Source organism: Gymnodraco acuticeps, unplaced genomic scaffold (genome assembly GCF_902827175.1).
Source record: "Gymnodraco acuticeps unplaced genomic scaffold, fGymAcu1.1, whole genome shotgun sequence".
Lineage (NCBI taxonomy): Eukaryota > Metazoa > Chordata > Actinopteri > Perciformes > Bathydraconidae > Gymnodraco > Gymnodraco acuticeps.
Genome location: NW_022989843.1, coordinates 1,627,156 through 1,648,674, shown reverse-complemented (window position 1 = coordinate 1,648,674; position 21,519 = coordinate 1,627,156). Strand labels below are relative to the sequence as shown.

At 39.6% G+C, this 21,519-nt stretch overlaps 3 protein-coding genes across 3 annotated transcripts; all 3 read left to right on the top strand.

Annotated features, from left to right (window-relative positions):
• Positions 1-97: 97 nt before the first annotated feature.
• On the top strand, positions 98-4,370 carry isca1 (iron-sulfur cluster assembly 1). Its single transcript, XM_034236436.1, has 4 exons — positions 98-198; positions 1,998-2,051; positions 2,499-2,604; positions 3,405-4,370. The coding sequence occupies exons 1-4, from the start codon at positions 118-120 to the stop codon at positions 3,551-3,553; spliced, it is 390 nt and encodes a 129-aa protein (XP_034092327.1). The 5' UTR covers positions 98-117; the 3' UTR covers positions 3,554-4,370.
• A 3,793-nt stretch (positions 4,371-8,163) lies between these two features.
• kiss1rb (KISS1 receptor b) lies at positions 8,164-12,333 on the top strand. Its single transcript, XM_034237994.1, has 7 exons — positions 8,164-8,252; positions 8,388-8,613; positions 9,285-9,409; positions 9,672-9,807; positions 10,635-10,873; positions 10,963-11,115; positions 11,747-12,333. The coding sequence occupies exons 2-7, from the start codon at positions 8,415-8,417 to the stop codon at positions 11,981-11,983; spliced, it is 1,089 nt and encodes a 362-aa protein (XP_034093885.1). The 5' UTR covers positions 8,164-8,252; positions 8,388-8,414; the 3' UTR covers positions 11,984-12,333.
• Positions 12,334-13,672: 1,339 nt separating this feature from the next.
• psat1 (phosphoserine aminotransferase 1) lies at positions 13,673-20,960 on the top strand. The gene is made up of 9 exons (XM_034238081.1): positions 13,673-13,893; positions 15,324-15,384; positions 15,749-15,818; positions 17,963-18,168; positions 18,918-19,090; positions 19,456-19,625; positions 19,867-19,995; positions 20,213-20,350; positions 20,559-20,960. The coding sequence occupies exons 1-9, from the start codon at positions 13,837-13,839 to the stop codon at positions 20,656-20,658; spliced, it is 1,104 nt and encodes a 367-aa protein (XP_034093972.1). The 5' UTR covers positions 13,673-13,836; the 3' UTR covers positions 20,659-20,960.
• Positions 20,961-21,519: the final 559 nt, after the last annotated feature.

Below are 21,519 nucleotides of genomic sequence, written 5' to 3'. Positions count from 1 at the left end.
GCTGAAACATCTGTCCGTCATAGTTTTAGCCAATCGTTGACGGTCTGTTTATTTTGGACGGTTGGCAATTTTCTTACGCGCTTACGCAATTCAATGTTGTGATTTTACTGAAGCAACATGTCTGCCTCCGTGGTGCGAGCGACCGTCCGAGCGGTCAGCAAAAGAAAGATTCTGCCTACAAGAGCCGCACTGACACTGGTAAGACATTAGCTTTGTTAATAAACGCACATTAAACAGTTTTCTTCGCATTCAATACATGTTAATACACAAAGTGTGGCGTTAACATCCTGCGACCGTGAACGTTACGTGATCCAGCATTAGGTAAGCTAGCTAACCTTCTGTCACTTGAACGCTCCACGCAGTATAGTACAACTATGAGTACAACCTTTACCGAGCTTTCCTGCAACATGACAACATGTCCGCTTGTTGATGTTCCTATATCTGTTTTAGCTGATGTTCACACAAGGGTGGTTATACAACCACTCGGTCCTAAGAATATAACTGGCCTTGGCTGAACTAGATGCTAACCTTTGCTAAGCTAAGTTGTTGGGTAATGTGCTTTGGACACCTTTGTTCAGCTAGTTAGCCGCATATGAATATTTTGACATCTATAGAAATCGTTAGGGAATTGTTGGTATCCAAGTGGGCAATATGTTATAGATGTGAGCAGATCTGATGGGTGATTTATTAAAGTTCAGAGTAAACGAGTTGAGGCGATGGGGCACAAGGGCTTCCTCAATATTCAATATGATGTTAATCCTATGGTAAACTCATGGAGCTGGTCTCTCTTAACACTTTCAAGTGCTGCTTAATGACCGAGAAGAAGAAAATGCTGTCTGTAGATTATTTTTACGATGTTTAGATGTTTGTTCTGTAATGGTGCTGCTGCCTATCTTGGCCAGGACTCTCTTGAAAATCTCAACGAGACCTTCCTTCTTAACTAAAGCTGAAATACAATTTTTTTTTTAAAACAAACGGCTCAATCATTGCATGTTGATCTCGTCAAACCCACATTTACTGTCACTCTTCACTGTTAGCTGACGGCTAAAGGACATAATCGTTTGTGGCAGATCACACAATGTTGTTTTTAACTGTAAACTAATAGATTCAGGGGAGCAATGTGTCAGTGCACAGTGACTGTTTGTTATAATGGGCGGGATGACACTGTGCTGGTGTTGAAGATCAGCCTGGCGAGCTCTGCTGTTGGTGTTGTTGCCAGATAATGTGTGCACTGGTGATCCGAGCTGATACAAGATAGAGTGCCGAAGTTTGGTCATTATACAACTGGCTGTCACACATTTGAGATGAGCTTTAAGAGATTCATTAGCACTGTGTGGCTAATAAGATAAGATACGATGGAACTTTATTTATCCCCTTGGAAATTCATTCGTTTATAGCAGCAACAGTGTCAGAATGAAAACCAGGATTCACACAAGGTAAAGATAGAATACAAACAAATAATAATACAGCTAAAGTAACTATTGAAACAAGATATCACAGTAAAAAGTTGAACATGTTAATTATATTTACATAATGTCCACTCAATTGCACAAGGGGCTACAGGGGTGTGTTGTATTGTTATAGAGTGTTGGTACTTGCCTGGGCAACAGAATATTCTCACAGTGGGGAGCAAAACTATTCAAAACAGTCATAGAAACCTACACCTGCACCATGGACTGTATGAAGCACATTGAGCAAAAGTATGACAAACAAAAAACAGTTACCGTTTTTTAAACAAAAGCACTGCTTCCATTACATGTCACTTGTTAGACACTTTTATCCAAAGCGACTTACAAACTCAATACTGAGGACAATCCCCACAGGAGCCCTTTGGGGTGAAGTGTCTTGCCCAGGGACACAACGACATGCTGACTGCAGTGGGGTTTGAACCTGAGACCCCCTGATCCCAACACCAACGCACAACCCACTGCGCCACACACCTCCCATCTGAATCCAATATTGTATTAACCTTTTATCTTCTATTCTGTTTCCTTTAGACTCCAGCAGCTGTGAACAGGATCAGTCTTCTGTTGAAGAGCAAGCCTGGATTTGTAAGTAACTGATACGACGCTGAACATCATATTGTCAGACAAACAGTGCTGCCACAGGGTGCTGTGTGGTTTTAGGATTACATTTTCAATTTACAATAAATCAAAAATAATGTATACTTAACTTCTTTTGAATAGTTGTATCGGACTGTGTTATCTTAACCTTATATATAATGGAATAATTAGGTTAATCACCTTTTTCCCTTCCTATGTGTGTTTTTTAGGCAACATATCTCTTGAAGTAGGATTTTAAAGAACTTTAGTGATATCAAGTGGCAGCAGACGATCATTAAACATCTGTTATTCCACACTGAATTTATTATTTTGCTGTTACCAAACTTGGCCACATTCGCCAGTGGTCAGACAATGTCTCATGCCGCACTGTAAGTAGTGATTTATAATGGATACCTGACAATGAATGGTGATGTCGTTGTGTTCGGTTCTTCATAGATCGCTATGAAGGTCGGAGTGAGGACGCGTGGCTGTAATGGACTGACCTACACACTGGACTACACCAAGGAAAAAGACAAATCTGATGAGGAAGTACTGCAAGATGGTGAGCCTTATCTCATTGTTTTGCTATCCTTGTAATAAAATGTAAAAGTTGGGTTCAGGAAGCCTGGCAGAACAAAGATCTAATACATTAAACTCTCTTTCTTTTTTTACAATGAATTACAGCATAAATTGCTTTTTGCCACCGTAGGTTTTTTTTATACTAAAACTAGGTTTGCTGAAGATGGAAATGTTCAAATTAGGGCTGTCAAAGGCAATGTCTGTAAGTCGTTTTATTGCCGCTGTATTGTTTGACTCATTGGCATGGGCAGAGGAGAATGAGTTAACATGAGCTGTTGTTGCCATGGTGAAACATGATGAGGCTTTCAAGGTCTACAGTCAAACAAAAAAAGAGTACTAAGCATAGGTACATCTTAAAATGATGTGTTCTAACGTAATAATATAAAATGTAGTTTTTGGAGGAACTTGAATATGTACAGTTGTGTGAGGGAGATGTTTTTTAATGAAATCAAATATTAAAATGAATATACACTCATTTATTTGGTATTAAACAGGGGATTGAGACATTTGGAGTTTCACTAGAATAATTTTTTATTTTAATTAATTTACAGACCTATTTCCATTCATAGAGGTTTTATTTCAAATTGTGCTTTTTGAATTTTAAGGTTTGTTTTACTGATGGGAACGTGTCATACTCAGTCTACATACTAGACTGTGATATTATGTTAATGTCTGTTTCCTTTTATCTTGTCTTAAATATCATGGTATTGTAACGTCGTATGGTATACTACATTTAGGTAAGCAGTTGCGAGTGGTGACGGCTGTACTGTGCTTCTCTTGCAGGTGTTAGGGTGTTCATAGAGAAGAAGGCTCAGCTGACCCTTCTGGGCACTGAGATGGACTATGTGGAGTCCAAGCTGTCCAGTGAATTTGTCTTCAACAATCCCAACATAAAGGGCATGTGTGGCTGTGGAGAGAGCTTCAACATATGAGCGTGGTGGAGCTCCTGCACCCTGTCCTGCCTATAAAGACTGAGACACTGAATGTTGGCGAGGAAGTGGGACATGAGGACATCTGAGATGTGGACGTGCCTGCGCTCCTCCTATACCGCTCTGACTGCAGACGACTCGTATACACACACACATTTGAGGAGGCCAAGTATTGCATAATAATGCTTAGAGGAGGTTTTTAATACCATCTGTGTAGTTGTCTAAACTATCTTGACTTGTTGATTTTAGGTTCAGATACCTCTCTTTTTTCGCTTGGCTCTGAGTCTAAAAAAAAACCGTAAGACCTCAATAGCAGGACTTTTTTTAATTAAAAGTGATTTGCTACAATTTAAAACGTTCATGCTGTAAGACAGTGTTCTATCACCCAGTGGCAAGTTAGCAGCAGTATGCAAAAGTGGAAAAGCTTTTATGAGTTTGTAAAGTGTATATTTATATCTCTGTGTAAATATAAATAATGTATCTCCCTTGAACCACGCACACAAGTAAAAAATCACGCACAAATGACATTATTCCCTCATATATGAGGTTTATGTTGGTTTCTTCATTATTTGAGCAAAGCCAGGACTTTGTGTTTGCACTGTGCAATATGTCTCTGTACATATGTGATAATAAATAGCTAAATACAGTCATGTGAAATTGTGTGGCCACTGTTTTTAAGTTTTAAAGCAGATTTTTAGCTAACTCAAAACAACATTTGAGATCATTATATGAGATTATACTCTATTCTTTAGATGATACATTAAAAAAGGGGGTAGCATATGGACATAATGTGAACTGTGACAAATAAAAAAGTTAAAATCACATTTCTTTAAAAAGAATCTCGTAGCGTATTATATTAACGATACATTTGTTATTTTTCATTATTCAGATGAACTGTTAATTGGGAGCTTAGCTTGTTAATGTGAAATGTAACAAGTAAAATAATCCTTATTTTAATTAGTAGTTATTTAACTTTAAATATTTATTCTGGTATTAACAACGGTAGATTCCTGCGATGGTTATGTGTTTTTGTTCCATATAATAGTTTTTTGGGGAGAAAATGTGGATAAAGAATATTTTTGCTGCTGAAAATACCCTTTGATTACTTTAAAACAACTTTTCAGGTTATTTTGTTCAATTATATGTAGGCTAGTCTTTCTAATAAAAAAATGTGGTATGATGCGCAAAAAATATCCTGCAACATTTCATTCTTTTGTTTATTTTAAATTGAAGGTAACGTTCACATCCATGAAATCTAGTTTTTCCATGCCACATTTACCTCTTTACGAGTTCCTTTTTTAAATTATGGCATTTACTTTTGCAAATTTAGTTTATTTATTTATATAAAGAGAGATTGTTGGATGAAGAGACAGGGTGACTTTTGAGTTTGTGCCAGAAAAAACGTAATCATTGGAGAAACCAGGCCAGTTGTCATGGAGATGGCTCAGTTGTTATGGTGAGAGCACAAGTGTTGGAACCAAATTGAAATGTCAACAGGGAAGTAACTAAGGACAAGCAGGTATCATGGTTTTCAAATATATATGTTAATAACCCATATTTTAGGGTGTTCATCTTACTGAAGTAACATGTGGCTGCTCTGTTCGATGTTTGAAGGTCCTTCGGGGTCATGGACAATCAAAACAAGGATGGAGATCTGCTGGACAACAGAGAGCATAATGAGCTCAAGGTAGTTAACAAATGAACACAGTATTTATTGTTATATTATAATTTTGCCACAGTTTCAAGGTGAACTCTAAAATGTAGTTTAGGCAAGGCAAGGCAAGTTTATTTATATAGCACTTTCCAACACAAGGCAATTCAAAGTGCTTTACAAAAAATGAAAGAGATTAAGAAAATGGCATTTAAAATCAGTCATTAAAAAGAAAAGCTAATAAAATAAACATTAAAAGAAAAAATACATGGATAAAAGTTACAGTGCAGTGTTTAGAGAGATATCATCAATTAGAGTAAAGAAGGATGTGCAGATTGATTAAAAAAAACACATCAACTGTTATACTGTTGTGTTGGCTTAAGTTATCTAGAAAATAACATAATTATTAGGTTTGCTTTTTCCACTTAAGGACTGCTGAACAGGCTGTGAATGAAACTTTGACATGTGTTAAGACGGAGATGTTAGTTACCTATTTAAAGCTGCATCCAAGTAATATTAGCATTCATGTAAAGTTTAAAGATAGAGAAGCACTCTCCATCTGATGCTTGGCATTCCAGTTATCTATTTAAATGTATCACTATCATTGGTCTCTACCAACTCCTACGGGACACGTACAGCTCTATCTAGCAGATAAAAGCTCCAGCATGTTCACTAACTTTGTTTTAGTGATAAGAGGTGGTTTCCAGAACCTTGTATTCAGAAACTAAACCAGCTGCTTGCAGAAATTGCGCTCATAAAAAGGTGAAAGTGAACCAAAAGAGTAAAGCTGCAGCCGGAGAATCAAAACAACTCAAAGACGTTCAAGATCTTGAGACTGGGAGTGCACAGTCGGTAATAGTCCTATGTTGTCACTACAACGGACCCCTTTTACTTTACATTACATATATTTAGATTTGTGCAATTTGAGCAATGAAGTCCAATATGTTGACAAAGACAATAAGATCAAGTTTGCTTTTTAAAAAACACACACACAACCACCCTCTGTGGGAACTATGATGTATGAATTACAGTAGAAAAGTCGCTGGAGGTTGATGTGCTTTAGAAGAATGTTACTAAATATTTCATCTCTGTCAGATTTCTGTGAAACTCCCCCTCTACCTGTGTCTGCTATTCTCTCAGATTTCAGAGTTATTAGCGGCTTTGGCTGTGAGGAGATCTCCATCTTTTGACCCCCGAAACATCAGCACCTCCCTCTCCACCCTGACAAACACAGGGGCAGGCCCTTCTAAAACCAATGGGACCTTTAGATCCAGAGCCACCCTCCCTGAAAACATCAGGCAGCTGTCGAGGCGGCAGTTTAAGAGGCGGGACTTCCTGAAAGAGAGTTTACCAATCCCTCTTCCTGCGCCCATCAGCACTGCAGTGGCCTCTTCTCAGGAGGAGCATCTGCAGCCCAGTTTACCATCCTCGACATGTGTCTTTCCTGCTCCCCTGGTAGAAAAGAGGCTGCCCTCTGACTCTGTCGGCTCTATTGGAGAGCGACTTGAAGAGCGAGAGATGCATCCACACATCCTCGGGGTGCAGGCTCGGACCAGGAGGACACTGCCTGAACAGAATCCCCAATCCGGTCAATAATAATCGTAACATTCATAAATACACATAGATATTCTGAAGACAGACCATTTTCCTGGGGTTGCATAATGATAATAATGTCATGATCATGGCAAACAAAGCTACTACAATATGGAGCAAATGCAATTCAAACAATGACCATGTTTTAGTGCATAGACCATTGAGTAGATCATTTGTAGATCCTTCTATAACTATTGTCATGTTGATCCTGATCCAGGGCCGACCAGTGCATGGTTCTTTGAGGACTTGACAGACCTCCAGAGGAAACTGTTTTCAGGTGCCTCAAAGAAGTCTGGAGCCACAAGGAACTTTGCAGCAGCTGGGAAAAAGGCTTGCGACGACTAATCCAAACCAACAGAAACGATAAACTCAAACTGGAACCAGAAGAGATAGTTTGTCTGTTGTTTTAACTTTTTGACATAGCACTTACAAAGTCAAAAAAATATGTTACACATTTGTTGTAACATTCAGTTTCCCAAACCTTTTTTTGATTTTTTTTGTTTTTGTTTTACCAAAGGGAAAGAATAGGTAGGAGCAACTGTACTCAGAAGCCCTGGATGACAATGCAGCTCTCAACACATTTAACCTAAATATATATTTGTTCATGCATAGACAGGTTCTCTAAAGTACATGTTTTATATGTTTGAAGGCCAGAACTATACATCAAAAAACAACTTCCAAAACAACAAACTGTAAACATTGAATTTAACACTTTTTATCTCCACTTGTACCACTGTGTAATTGGCACTTGCTACTCTGCAGCAAATCTCATGAAGGATGTAATGACAGCTATAAAAACGGGTTGTTGTTGTTGTGGCGTCTGGCGGTCACCACAGCCTCCAGCTGACTGATTCATGCTCATGTTGGTTTGCAGGTAAGTACCTATTTTTATGATTTCCCTGTTTGAACCACTATGGTTCAGTATTGATGAAATTAATTGCGAAGGTACGGGAACCTCTAGGCTGTACTTTTAGTAGATTGACATATGCACATTTAAAGAGGAAGTGGAAGGCAAAGGAAATAATTATTCAGACAGACTTTAACTGGAAAAGAGTTAAGGATAAACTGGGTCTTTTGTGACGTCAATGTTGAACATTACACTATTTTACTGTTCAGCTGCAGACACATTGCAACTTCTGGATGCTCAGAGGATTCCAATCTAGCTGCAGTCATTTTACAGGGCACCGGGCCCTGGGCAATTACAGCTAATTAAGGAGATTAGGTTTAAAAGCTACCTCAGTCGCTTTTTCTTTTGCTCTCACATAAACACTCTCAGAGCCAAATGTCCCCTGTCTCATCCAAACACCCCCCCCCCCCCCCTCTCCCCATATATGGTGGGGGGTTACAGTGCTTTCATCTCAGACCTGCAGTGAACAGAAGAGCAGCGCATCACTGACCAGCGCGGGACAAAAGCTTTGTATAGCGGAGAGAGGAACACTGTGGAAGCAAACAGCACAGGTAAGAGAAGCATTTCAGAAAAAGCATAACATGTCTTTATAATTTGATGTCATCATCTTTTAGTTACATTTGCTTAGATTATAATAATAACATCAGCCCAGATTTGACCACATTTAAATATTGTCTGTACCACAGATCTCCACCTGGCTGTGCTTTGTGAAGATGACATTGGGAGACTGTGAGTCTGTGTGCAACGAGTCTGCAGCTCTGGAGGGCCAGGGGCCCCCGGTGCTGGTGGACGCCTGGCTGGTCCCCACTTTCTTCAGCCTCATCATGCTGGTGGGCTTGGTCGGGAACTCGCTGGTCATCCATGTGGTCACCAAGCACCAGCAGATGAAGACCGTCACCAACTTTTACATAGGTAACATTTTGTATGCGCATAGCAGCTCTTTTCTTGTCTTTTCAGTGTCAAGTGAAAGAAATGTGGGAGAGAGATGCCCAACACTATAGATTGTGTACAAAAAGGAAATCTAAACCGAACAAAAGATAACTAAAGAGATGAGGGGACTCTTTCTGCAAGGCAGTAATGTAATGCACATGTAAGGCGCCTTCTAGTTTTCTTTTAAATAAGCAAAGGTTTTATTCATAATCAGTTTTACTCACCAAAACTGTGAATGTTTAAGGTCCGACAAACGCATTTTCCTCCTCGTAAGATTTGCAATACTGATTTTTTTTTTAGGTACTTTCAATTTAAAAGTGGTATTCTTCTGTCCTGCCTGGTTGTACAATACTTTCATGTTAGTACAATATTATAATGCTCCATCCGTTCATCGCTGTGACCTACTCACAGAAAAGCGTTCCACAGTCTTTCTAAAAGATCAAACACTCCACAGGGAACCGTAAAGCTCTCAGTTAGTTTAGTTTAGTCTGTTTATAAAATTCATTGTTAAAGTGTATTACTTTATACCTTTATCAATAAAAGCAGCAAACTGCTGAACACAGGCGCGTTGGGGAACTTTTGAAAGAGTGCATTTCTACTTGACATGTCTTGAATTAAATGTCTCTGTTTGGGCTATTCTCCTCCTCTTCCAGTAAACCTAGCCACAAGCGATATCTTGTTTCTGGTGTGCTGCGTACCCTTCACTGCCACACTGTACCCACTGCCCAGCTGGATCTTTGGAGAGTTTATGTGCCGACTGGTAAACTACCTGCAGCAAGTGAGAGATATGCACAAATAAACACACAAACTCAAACAGTTCTGGAACCTCTGGAGAACATTACTTCTATTATCAAGGCATAACAACCGATTATATCCCATGTTGACATTCTATTATGTGCAAAATAACAATTTTAGATGTTAAGTTACATAAACTATGCGACTCAACCTAGATACAAAACATAAAACCTACTTGAAAATGAAAAAGGGGAAAAGTGTTTGTGTCCTTGAAACAAATCTTCCCTGTGACCTTCATGTTTCAGGTGACTGCTCAGGCCACATGTATCACTCTGTCAGCCATGAGTGTGGACCGCTGCTACGTGACCGTCTACCCTCTGCAGTCGCTGCAACACCGCACGCCTCGCATGGCCCTCACCATCTCTATGTCTATCTGGATAGGTATCACTCAAACAAACACATTATACACACAATGGCAATGGGAGAGTCAGATCAGCTAACGGTGTACTCTGTTTACCTTCTAATCACTCTTATTATTATTTATTCAAATCAAAATCAAATCAAGTTTTATTTATATAGCACATTTTTAAACAATTTTTGGTCGAGCCAAAGTGCTGTACATATAATACAAAAATAACCTACAGCAAATACAACCGCACAGTTTGTGCAGCATATCAGTATGTCCTTAGACCCTCACATCGTACAAGGAAAAACGTCCGGAGAAAACCCCACAGTTTATTCACTGTATTAAACTTAAGTCGAAGTATTGAAGCAGCTGAGCTTGCTGCCTTTGCTGTTGTGTTAAAAATGAAAAAATCATGAAACAAACATTTAATGCAGACTGGAGTAAACATTCTTTCTGCAATTTATTTGGGATTATTGTTCAGAATATATTTATTTTTGAATAGCCTCTCTTTCTTTTGGGTTTTTAGGCCTTGCTGTCATGTCGACATTGATTGACTGACTGTAATGCGTAAGTGTATAAAAGGATTGAAACGTTTTTAACTTAGGTTTAATTGTTATCAACATCTTGTCAGCTTAATATCTTCTTAATGAAATAAGACATTTTAAAATAACTACAAAGTCACACATAACAATTGGGGATTTTCCATTTCCTTCCTTTTGTTGAAAGCCCTTTTTAAAACAGTGCCCAATGACAGCTTCTAAGATGGTTTTGTGTAACAACAGGTTAAGCTTATAGTGGCAGTAATGGAACTTTTTATGAACACCATGATGAGTCACACTGTCCTGTCCTCTGTCCTCCCCAGGCTCTTTGCTCCTGTCGATCCCTGTCGCTGTGTACCAGCGTCTGGAGGCAGGATACTGGTTTGGCCCTCAGACGTACTGCAGTGAGGTCTTCCCCTCTGCTAGCCTCCAGAGAGCCTTCATCATCTACAGCTTCCTGGCCGTCTACCTTCTACCCTTGCTCACCATCACCGCCTGTTACGCCTTCATGCTAAAGCGCATGGGGCAAGCCAGCGTGAATCCCATCGACAGCAGCTACCAAGTAAGAGAAAGATATAGGAATTACTTTCTTATTTAATCCACAAAATACAGATTGTGATACAAATAATTACAAAGCCTCTCTAACGCCAGCTCCAGGCTCATGCAGAGCGAGCAGCAGCCGTACGGGCGCGCATCTCCCGGATGGTGGTGGTGATGGTAGCTCTCTTCCTCATCTGCTGGGGCCCCATCCAGGTCTGCATCCTCCTGCAAGCTTTTGGCCTCCGCAGTTATCTTCTATACAAGGTGACACATTTTGTATTCATATTTTGGGACTTATTATATATGCACAGATAATCCAAAATGGTGCAGTCATATTTAACCCCTCATTGTGCAACCTGGATTTGAAAATGCAAATGATGAAAATAAATGTAATCCTAATCTTTGGCCACAGGGCAGAAGCGAATACATATTTTACTTAAGTGTATTGCTAAAATGCAAAACTATACTAGGATCCCAAGTTCCTTAAATTGAAATGCCTTATAATCTGTGTTCCACTTTCTCTGCCTCTCCATTTTCTTGTTACCTCGCTCACCTCAAACTGTCTTCAAAGTCATGTTTGTGTGCCATTCTCAAATTATGATATAGTCTATTATAATTTGGTTTAATCCTTTTTTTGTTGTTGCTCGAAACAACAGGCTGAATCAAACCTTTTAGTGGTACACTTTTGGCCAGCTGGCCCCACTTTGGGCAGCCTTGATCTATAATGTTCCAATGTTCTTTGAAAGGTAGTGAGAATCAATCTGAGTTGAGCAGTTCCAGGTAGTGACAGTGAATGACAAGACTTTAGGGACAGAAATGGATGCTTGTCTTGGTTCTAAAACGGCCACAGATTGATTGTCTTTTATCTCAGTCAGTCTCAATTCTGCATCCACAGCTGAAGATTTGGGGTCACTGCATGTCTTACTCCAACTCCTCCGTCAACCCGCTCGTTTACGCCTTCATGGGCAACAACTTCAGGAAGGCCTTCAAGCACGCCTTCCCTGCTGTATTTCTGTGGCGCACAAGGGGGAGAGTCAGGGTGGAAAACATGGACACAGAGGACGGGGGAGACAAGGGTCGCCAGGCACCCAAAGGAGGAGCAGAGCTGAACTTTCTTTCATCTGTGTCCTAAAGGTCACACTGTGCCCTCATTGTTTATTTATAGTTTGTTCTGGAGATGAGAGCACCCTGGATGTACACTGGTCATCCTGACTCAATGTGGGCTTCATATAGAAAATACTAACAACACAAGTAAGTAACAGGTTTAAACCAACACATCCAAACCATAGTAACTGCCATGTGATCTCTTCGTAGGAGCAGAGCAGTCAGGAGCCTATTGTGACTTCCACACGCTGCTGAAACACGTCACACGTTTCTAGTTTCCAATTTATTTTATTGAAGGTCAACGTGTTTGTGCTCTGGGCTTTTTTGTCTTTACATTATTTCATGGAGATAACTGTCCTTTATGGACAGCAGCCTTGTTGAATATAATGATTTAGTAATGTAAGAAGAACCTGGGATAAACACTATGCTTTGCCTGCTCAAGTTCTGCTTGGTCTTTTGTGTTTCTTTAACTTGGTTTCACTGCACTACGATGTATATTAGGTATTAGGTATATATTTGGGACCATCAGTTGAGCTTTACCTTTCTATCTGTAAGTACTTCAACAGGCTTTTAAGTATGGATATACACTTTTCATAAAGTAAATAATAAAACAATTATATTAAGAGTTGGTATGTTTTGGGATTTTTTGTTTTGTTAAATTCAGTGTTGCTGACTCTGGCAAGTTAACTGGATTGCCAAACATGAAGCTGAGATTTTCTTTATGAGATTGTTCTGCTCCTCTGATATCCGCTGTACCCATCAAATATTTGTCTCCTTTATCTCCTTTTCTTACTAAACATGCAACCTGTGTCTTTACAGAAACACTTTGAACAACACTGATTTTGAAATGATGATTTTGTATTTACTACTTTACTTTTAATTACTTGTAAGAGAAAGGACAATGTCAGAGTTAGGATGTAATGCATTTCTTCCAGTGTTAAGTATAGGTTGGTAGCCTACAAAGGAATTATTTCAGAAATAGCTCGCTTAAAACTGTTCATTTTACACGATGGCATCCATAGACATGAACACAATTAAAAAAGAAAAACAATGCAAGGCTACATCTGCTACAGAGTTTCATTCACTCATTAAAGTTTACATTTATTTGAATTAACCGTTTCTAAGGACAGTTGTTTGTCTGTCTGTCACGTGCGTGTCAGGCGCGCGCCCACATTGTTGTGGCGTTACAGTGGAGCCAATCAGTCCAGATCTAAATCGATATTAACCAATGACAGCCGTTTACCAAACAGACATGTGACACCAGCCAATAGGATGGCTGTCTGAAAATGTGGGATCCTTGTGCTGCCTTCAGGAAATGCCGATGTTGGTAGTATTTCCACTGCGTGCTCATGAATGAATAAAACACTACGAAGCAAACTATTACAAGCCTGGTTTATCAACGGGGTAAAACTGGGTTAAAGGGTAGTTTTCTTAAAACAAAAGGCAGGTGCCATAAACAGTGTAACAGGTTTTCCTAGCTGTAACCATTCCTCCTGTCCTCCTGTCCTGTACACATCACACATTAACCCTTCATGGTTTGCATTCAATGGAAGTGAGGGGGGACAAAATACAAAGTGTTGTTTTGTGTATAAGGTTATTCCACAGTTCATTTGAATAAACTATGAGGCTTCAGCAGTCTGGGTAAGACAAATCAAGTTGACGTCTTCAAAAGTTGCATTCTGCAGTTTTCACTGGCTATGTTCATTCCTCGATCACTATTGTTTACGAGGATGACTTGAACGCAGCATTTTACACACAGTTAAATCATTGCCAACGAGTGCAGGAGGAGAGCAGAAGTAACTGAGGCTGAGGGGAAATCATTCACTGATCATCGCTGAACCAAACTGAGCAAGCATCCACCAATAAACATTGTTTTACATCATGGAGCAGAAACAAACCATCAACTTTGGCGCCGGACCTGCAAAACTCCCCCAATCCGTAAGTTAAAATCCTCACTTTTATTAGTCTAATAAAAACGTTGCATAAGACGAGAAAACTTGTAATGCAATGCAACATGAAAACTCAGCATGTACATATTTAACTGTGAATCTGTCGGCCAGTTTTTTTCCTTGCAATGAGAGGCTTGCAAGCAGTCATGTGAGATCATGTGTGTTGGCTGACAGTGCTGCTGTCTGCAGCTCCAACAGGCTACAATGAAAATTGTGTGTGGAGTTGCATCAGCCTCGTTCATTGATGTGGAAAACAGCTCCTTTGTGCTTCATGACAAGAGCAGATGCATCCCATAGATGGCAGAAAAACATCTTAGATGTTAGAAATAAATCCCACTTTTCAGATGCTATAACAAAAGCAATCTTCTGTGTTTTATTATCCTAGTTAGAGTAGCAGTCACAGGCTCCTACTGCTTAATTCATTCCTGATTCAGTCTCATTCACATCTGTGAAGTTGGCATTGTCATTTGTATGTTTAGTTCCTAGCATGAAATACAATATTTGAAGAAATCAATATATATTTAAGCAAGTCTTGCTGTAACTACACTTAAAACAAATCACATGCAATCTGCATAACTATTTGGAGCATTATGAATAGAGGGAGCAATAGATTTGAATGTTTAGGAAAGAAAATACAGAACATCTTCAGCTGAGAGCTGTTAGGGTTGCAACATTCCGGGAATTTTCAAAGATGGAAACTTTCCATGGGAATTAACGGGAATTTATGGGAATAAACTGGGAATTTTCCAAATTGAAGGTTGGCTCTTCATAGGGAACTTAAATATAGTTGGGGAAAGTATATTTTAGCATAATCTTGACGCAAAACAAACAGATGCCATTCAAGTACACTTGAATATCCATGCCATAGAACACTGCTTACTATATGGCTATTGAGACCACACCCCCTACACAGGCACTGTGCATTCCTCCATCACATGCACAGATGATTTCGAGAAGACTGAATCACACTTTTGAGCCCAAAGCACAAGACAAATGAAGCCACATCTTTTTATTTAACATTTTGAATGGGATTTTGTGGGGATTTTTGGATGGGGGGTGCATTTTTGTTCATTTTTTAATGAGTGGGGTTGGGGGGGATGAGTAATATTTAACTCAACATTCCTGTTTTCGTTCTTCAATGACACAAATAATTGTTCAATAAAATAATTAAAACTTGTTCTGTTCTACTTAAAAAAACGTTTAAATGTTGTTGTATAATTTTGCATCGAATATTTCCAAAATTCCCCCGCTTAATTTCCCATGGAAACTTTTCTGGAAATGTTCCGCCCCTTTGCAACCCTAATGGCTGTAGACACTTCTAATTCTTGTTGTTGCTTACACTTTTACTTGTAGACTTTTTTTGTTAATGGTTGTTTTAAGATTTTAAAGAAAAACTGAACACCTTGCTTTATATTGCAGGTGCTGCTTCAAGCACAGAAGGAGTTCCTCAGCTACAGTGGAATGGGTATAAGCGTGCTCGGTGAGTAAAACAAAAAATGTGGTGCATTTCAGTTTTTATGAGGAAATAATTACTGTATTACTCGTGATCAATACATATGTTATTGAAAATCTTAACGCATTAAAAGACTGCTTACAATTTAGCTTTAAAGCATTTTTTTCTGCAATTTAGCTTTTCATACTGATCATTGATAGATCTATTCATAATGGGCCTTCAGTGGAAGTGCTTGGATACAAAATCCACAGTTGGCTCTGTGTTCAAAAAGGTTCCCATCCGATTGATAGATGTTCTCCACATTTAAATGTTATTATAGAATCTATATATTATAGAAAAAATGTGCATTAAAGGTTAGTACATTTAAATGTTTTTGATTCTGTTGTTACAGAGATGAGTCACCGATCTGCGGATTTTAACAACATCCTCACCAAAACAGAGAGTCTCTTGCGGGAGTTGTTGTAAGTGCTGCTTTTGTTGTTTCACATGGCATCTACTGTATTACCTATCTTTTTACTTCCTGCTTACTTTACTTTCAATATTCACAATATGTATTTGTAACATACTTTGTGGCTGCGTCATACCTAGGAATTTTGTGGTGACTTATTTTTAATACATTACATTACATTACATTGCATTTAGTTGACGCTTTTATCCAAAGCGACTTACAATAAGTGCGTTCGACCAACAAAATACAAACTTGAAGAAAACAGAATCATATAAGTACATCAGGTTTCATAGAGCCAAACATTTCAAGTGCTACTCAACTGGCTTTAGATAAGCCAGTCCTTTATTAGTATAAAAGTGCTTCGTTAATAGTTCTATCGCTCGAAGTGGAGTTGAAAGAGATGAGTTTTCAGTTTGCGCCGGAAGATGTGCAAGCTATCTGCCGTCCTGATGTCAATGGGGAGCTCATTCCACCATCCTGGAGCCAGGACAGCAAACCCACGTGTTTTCGCCGATGGGAACTTGGGTCCCCCTCGCAGCGAGTCGTTTGGCTGATGCAGAGCGTAGTGCACGCGCTGGGGTGTACGGTTTAACCATGTCCTGGATGTACGAAGGGCCGATCCATTCGCAGCATGGTAAGCAAGTACCAGTGTCTTGAAGTGGATTCTAGCAGTTACCGGAAGCCAGTGAAGGGAGCGGAGGAGCGGAGTGGTGTGGGAACATTTAGGAAGGTTGAAGACTAGACGAGCCGCTGCATTCTGGATGAGCTGCAGAGGTCGGATGGCACATGCAGGTAGACCAGCCAGGAGGGAGTTGCAGTAGTCTAGGCGTGAGATGACGAGAGCCTGGACCAGAACCTGAGTCGCTTTCTGTGTCAGCTGGGGACGTATCTTCCTGATGTTGTAAAGTGTGTATCTGCAGCAACGGGTTGTAGCAGCGATGTTTGCAGTGAAGGACAGATTGTTTATCTAGGGTCACACCCAGATTCCTTGCAGTCTGAGTCGGGGAAACAACTGGGGTGCCGATGTTGATTGTTAGGTCAAGAGTGGGACAATCTTTTCCCGGAAGGAAGAGCAGTTCAGTCTTGTCAAGGTTGAGCTTGAGGTGATGAGCAGACATCCACTGAGAGATGTCAGCCAGACAAGCAGAGATGCGTGCGACGACCTGGGTCTCTGAGCGGGGAAAGGACAGAATTAATTGGGTGTCGTCAGCGTAGCAGTGGTAAGAAAAACCATGCGGGCTAATGACTGATCCGAGCGAGTTTGTGTACAAGGAGAAGAGGAGGGGACCAAGAACAGAGCCCTGAGGGACCCCTGTAGTTAATTGACAAGGGTCGGACTCAGACCCTCTCCAAGTCACCCTGTAGGTACGGTCTTTCAGGTATGAGGTGAGGAGGGAAAGTGCAGAGCCTGAAACTCCAAGTTTTTGGAGAGTGCGAAGGAGGATCTGATGATTCACCGTGTCGAATGCGGCAGACAGGTCCAATAGGATGATGACAGAGGAGAGGGATGCAGTTTTGGCAGTGTGCAGTTCCTCCGTGACAGCAATGAGAGCAGTTTCTGTGGAGTGACCTGCCTTGAAACCAGACTGGTGCGGATCCAGAAGGTTGTTCTGATTGAGATAATAGAGCATCACCAAGGGAAACCGGCACACCCAAAACCTATACAGAAGAATATCAGAGTATATTAATCTAGCATGATAGGCATAATTTATTTGCCACATTAATTATACCGGTTCATTCTCTTTCATGTTCCTTCAAGTCCTTCACTTTGACTGTCTGTTTCTTAGACTACTGATGGCTGCATGCCAAAAAGGGTTTAGGGTTGGGCCGTGCTGCAAACATAGTTTTTGTTGATCAACAGGCATGTTCTCCAAGTAATTGTAACATCAGATTATTCAAGAAGAGTTCAACCTTGCTCTACTTTTTATATTTTGTCAAAAATGTTTGTCATTTTTGTGTTTTTCTCTCTCTACAATTTATGAATTATATTTCAAATGAGTTGTAATCTACTAACATGTATGTACTTTACCACTTGCATTTAGTACACCAGAAAGCTTAACAATGGAAAATGGTGTGCAGCGTTAATAATGTGTCAAATAATGATATACTACTTTGCAAGGGACCAGTATTTAACAAAGTGACCTTTCGTCTACACAGAACCATCCCGGACAACTATAAGGTGTTGTTCCTACAGGGCGGGGGGTCTGGGCAGTTCAGTGCTGTTCCTCTCAACCTGATCGGACTCAAAGAGGACACATGTGCCGATTACCTGGTGACCGGCACATGGTCAGAAAAAGCAGCAAAAGAAGCGGAGAAATACGGGAAAGTCAACATTGTCCACCCGAAGCTGGACAGTTACACGAGTAAGTCTGTGTGAATGTTGTGTTGTTGCTGAGGCAGTCCAATTAGTATTTATTGTCTATACTAACAAAAGAAGAAAACTGCAATGACAAGCAGGTCAAGTAATCAGTAAATCAAGACATCTCTTAGAATACATGACACATTTCAAATTCGTGAATTCATATTTTTTGTTATGTTTAAAGTAAGATTTAATCACCTCATTAAAAAATAGCTTCAGGTCATTGTCATTCATGCTGCATTACGACAGCCCCTCTGCAGAATCTGGCTGTACGCTCAGGCTGTTGCATAATAAACAATAGAGCTATAGACTACCAATGAGACTCTGGTATGCGGGCAGCCTTTTCCACAATGTGGTGTCAACTAGGGTTTACGATGGATTTCTTGTTCTTGCTTGTCAGAATCAGAATACCTCTATTAGTCCCACAGAGGGGAAATTTTTTTTGAAACAGTTTTTGAAAATTAATTTAAATAAACATTCATTCAAATAATTTTTTTACACACATGTTAGGAATTCTGTTCTTACACAGGTCTTCTGTCTGCGTTTTTTTTCCCTTTTAATGGAATGTCTTTATGTAAACTATTAATATCACTGTGTTATTTATCATTGTCCTTGTGCACGCATTAGTCTTTCAAAAGTTCAGTCTCTCACAGAAGACAAGCGTGGCTGCAGACTCCTATCTAGGTTGACTGTGTAAGTCTGGCTAACTATTGTAGTCTGGTTTAACTTTGTTCTGCTTTTCCCCCGCCTCAGAAATCCCCGACCCCAGCAGCTGGACCCTGAACCCCTCAGCCTCCTACGTGTACTACTGTTGCAACGAGACGGTTCACGGCGTGGAGTACAACTTCACCCCCGAAACTAACGGGGTGACCCTTGTCAGCGACATGTCCTCCAACTTCCTGTCCCGACCTGTGGATGTGTCAAAGGTGAGGACAAGAAGGACACCCAATACATTTTTCTCTTCTGCTTCCGGGCCCTTTTCCTCCAAATGTTTATATTAATCTGATTTGTTTGTGAGAAAAATACTGCGTCAATATACTGTAAATTCACCCATTGAAGTCACAATAGGACCTGAGATATACTGATGTTAAAAAGAAAACACTACAAAATAAAAGGTTATAACAGAAAAATGACCAAATGATGACCTGTTAACAGCATGCTAACTTTACATGTCCACTACATAAGAAAGCCCTTTTGACTTGATTATATACACAGCCATATATTTTGCTGATCCATTCAAGTCTGTGGTTATACACAGGCATATTTCAATGTGCTGTCTTGCATTGTGTAGTTTGGGCTGATTTTCGCCGGAGCCCAGAAGAACGTGGGTTGTGCTGGGGTGACTGTGGTGATTGTGCGGGAGGACCTGCTAGGCCACGCTCTGAACGATTGTCCCATTGTGCTGAACTACAAGGTGCAGGCTGACATGAACTCCCTCTACAACACACCGCCATGTTTCAGGTACAGACTCACCTAGGTTTATTGTTAGAAGCTCCCATGTTCAATACAGAGTGAGGGATTTCAATATATTAATGTGAGATATGTAAAATGCTATTTTGAAATAAACATATCCTTGATGCATGTCATTAACTCTCAACAAGAAAGCAAAGTGTATTTCCCCAAATATTCTTTACAGATATTTAATAACATGTCACAATCATCTTGTTGAAAAATGATTCATTACTTAATGTTTTTTGCTTAGCATCTACATCATGGGTCTGGTTCTGGAGTGGATCAAGAACAATGGCGGCAGCGCTGCTATGGAGGCCCTCAACAAGCAGAAGTCCTCCATGATTTACGACATCATCAACGCCTCTAACGGTTTCTATGAGTATGTATCACAAAACTTCAGATACATGTGTTAAAAAGCTAATAAGAAAAAAACATTAACATAATTTGGTATCCTATCGGAACTAAAAACATAATAACAAGAGGAAAACCCTTGAGTCTAGGCTTCTGGACCATACTACAGGTTATTTATATACAATGACTGAAGCAAGAAATCAGATTTCAATGAAATACTTAGAATTTTTTATCACTGTGTGCAGGTGTCCTGTTGATGAAACCTGTCGTAGCCGCATGAATGTACCATTTCACATCGGGAGTAAAGAGGGGGATGAAGGCTTGGAGAAGGAGTTTCTGGCTGGCGCTTCAAAGCGTGGAATGATATCGCTTAAAGGACACAGGTTAGTGAAACAAGCTTCCTGTTGTTGCATTAATGCCTACCTTTTGCTGTATTTTGTGGTTTACTACAGCGAATACTAGTTCCTATAGTTTTCCACAAGAAAGGTATGGTCAAGTTACAAATGAACAACAGCAGTTCGATACCTAATCACATTTCTTGTGATGTAAGGTTTTTAGACTTTTAACATGGCGCTTTGTTCCCCCCTGCAGGTCAGTTGGAGGAATTCGTGCCTCTCTTTACAATGCTGTCACACTGGAGGACGCTGAAGCCCTGGGCACCTATATGAAAGTATTCATGAAAGAGCACTAATAAGTTGGCTATGCTTACATTTAGCTGATATGGCACACAGCAGTACATTACTCCAGTACCTCTGGTTTATCTGTAGTTGAGATCCATGTTGGATCTGGAAGGTGCACCTTTAGACATGTTTTGTATAACCCTTTCGTTGTTAATAACTCCTGTTGCCAGTTATTTGTTAATTCCATTTGTTATTATTTTAATGAACATGTTGCCTAACAGTGCGTTGATGTACATACTTTAGGTAATTCTTGTTACTTCAAATTACTGTTAAAATTGTATTAACATTCCAGTAAATCGAATTTGGCAATACTGACATTTGCAGTGTGAATTCTTGTTTTATGGACCACATTTTGTTATTTCAATAATAATAATGTATATCAAAGAGTGATCTCTTTCTCATTTCTAGTGGCATTTAGCCATGCAAATAGTTACGATTGTTTTTTTTCCCCAGGCTTTTAGATATCAATGTCTGAGATTTCTCCTTCCCAAAACAAAAAAACAATGTGATTAACAGTTTTACATCGTTAGTAGGGGTTACAATAGGATATCTCAAAGATGAATATATCAAAACGTATGCAATTACAACTAAATAATTAAAAAAGGAAAGGTCTAAATGACTTGTTAATCGCTATTATATGATCTGTTGTTTGTCCCATTACCTTTGATTAAACAATTCAATTTAGACAGAATAAGAGTTTGTCAGGAAGAAACCAAACAGTCTATGCAAGAAACACTTTATATTCCCATTTATATTTATCATAATTTTCATTCAGGCTATTTCTTGGGTTTAATAGGCTACTGTATGAACAGCTCACATACATATTCCTTTACACACCAAACTAAAATAGTTATGGAAAATATATGATGTGA

Bases quoted from the DNA above. Each gene is read 5' to 3' on its own strand.
- psat1 (XM_034238081.1), top strand. From the start codon at position 13,837: ATGGAGCAGAAACAAACCATCAACTTTGGCGCCGGACCTGCAAAACTC. The intron at 13,894-15,323 runs GTAAGTTAAAAT...TTTATATTGCAG, and splicing joins CTGCAAAACTCCCCCAATCC to GTGCTGCTTCAAGCACAGAA. The intron at 19,996-20,212 runs GTATGTATCACA...CACTGTGTGCAG, and splicing joins GCCTCTAACGGTTTCTATGA to GTGTCCTGTTGATGAAACCT.
- isca1 (XM_034236436.1), top strand. From the start codon at position 118: ATGTCTGCCTCCGTGGTGCGAGCGACCGTCCGAGCGGTCAGCAAAAGA. The intron at 2,052-2,498 runs GTAAGTAACTGA...GGTTCTTCATAG, and splicing joins TGAAGAGCAAGCCTGGATTT to ATCGCTATGAAGGTCGGAGT. The intron at 2,605-3,404 runs GTGAGCCTTATC...CTTCTCTTGCAG, and splicing joins TGAGGAAGTACTGCAAGATG to GTGTTAGGGTGTTCATAGAG.
- kiss1rb (XM_034237994.1), top strand. From the start codon at position 8,415: ATGACATTGGGAGACTGTGAGTCTGTGTGCAACGAGTCTGCAGCTCTG. The intron at 9,808-10,634 runs GTATCACTCAAA...TGTCCTCCCCAG, and splicing joins CTCTATGTCTATCTGGATAG to GCTCTTTGCTCCTGTCGATC. The intron at 10,874-10,962 runs GTAAGAGAAAGA...CTCTAACGCCAG, and splicing joins CCATCGACAGCAGCTACCAA to CTCCAGGCTCATGCAGAGCG.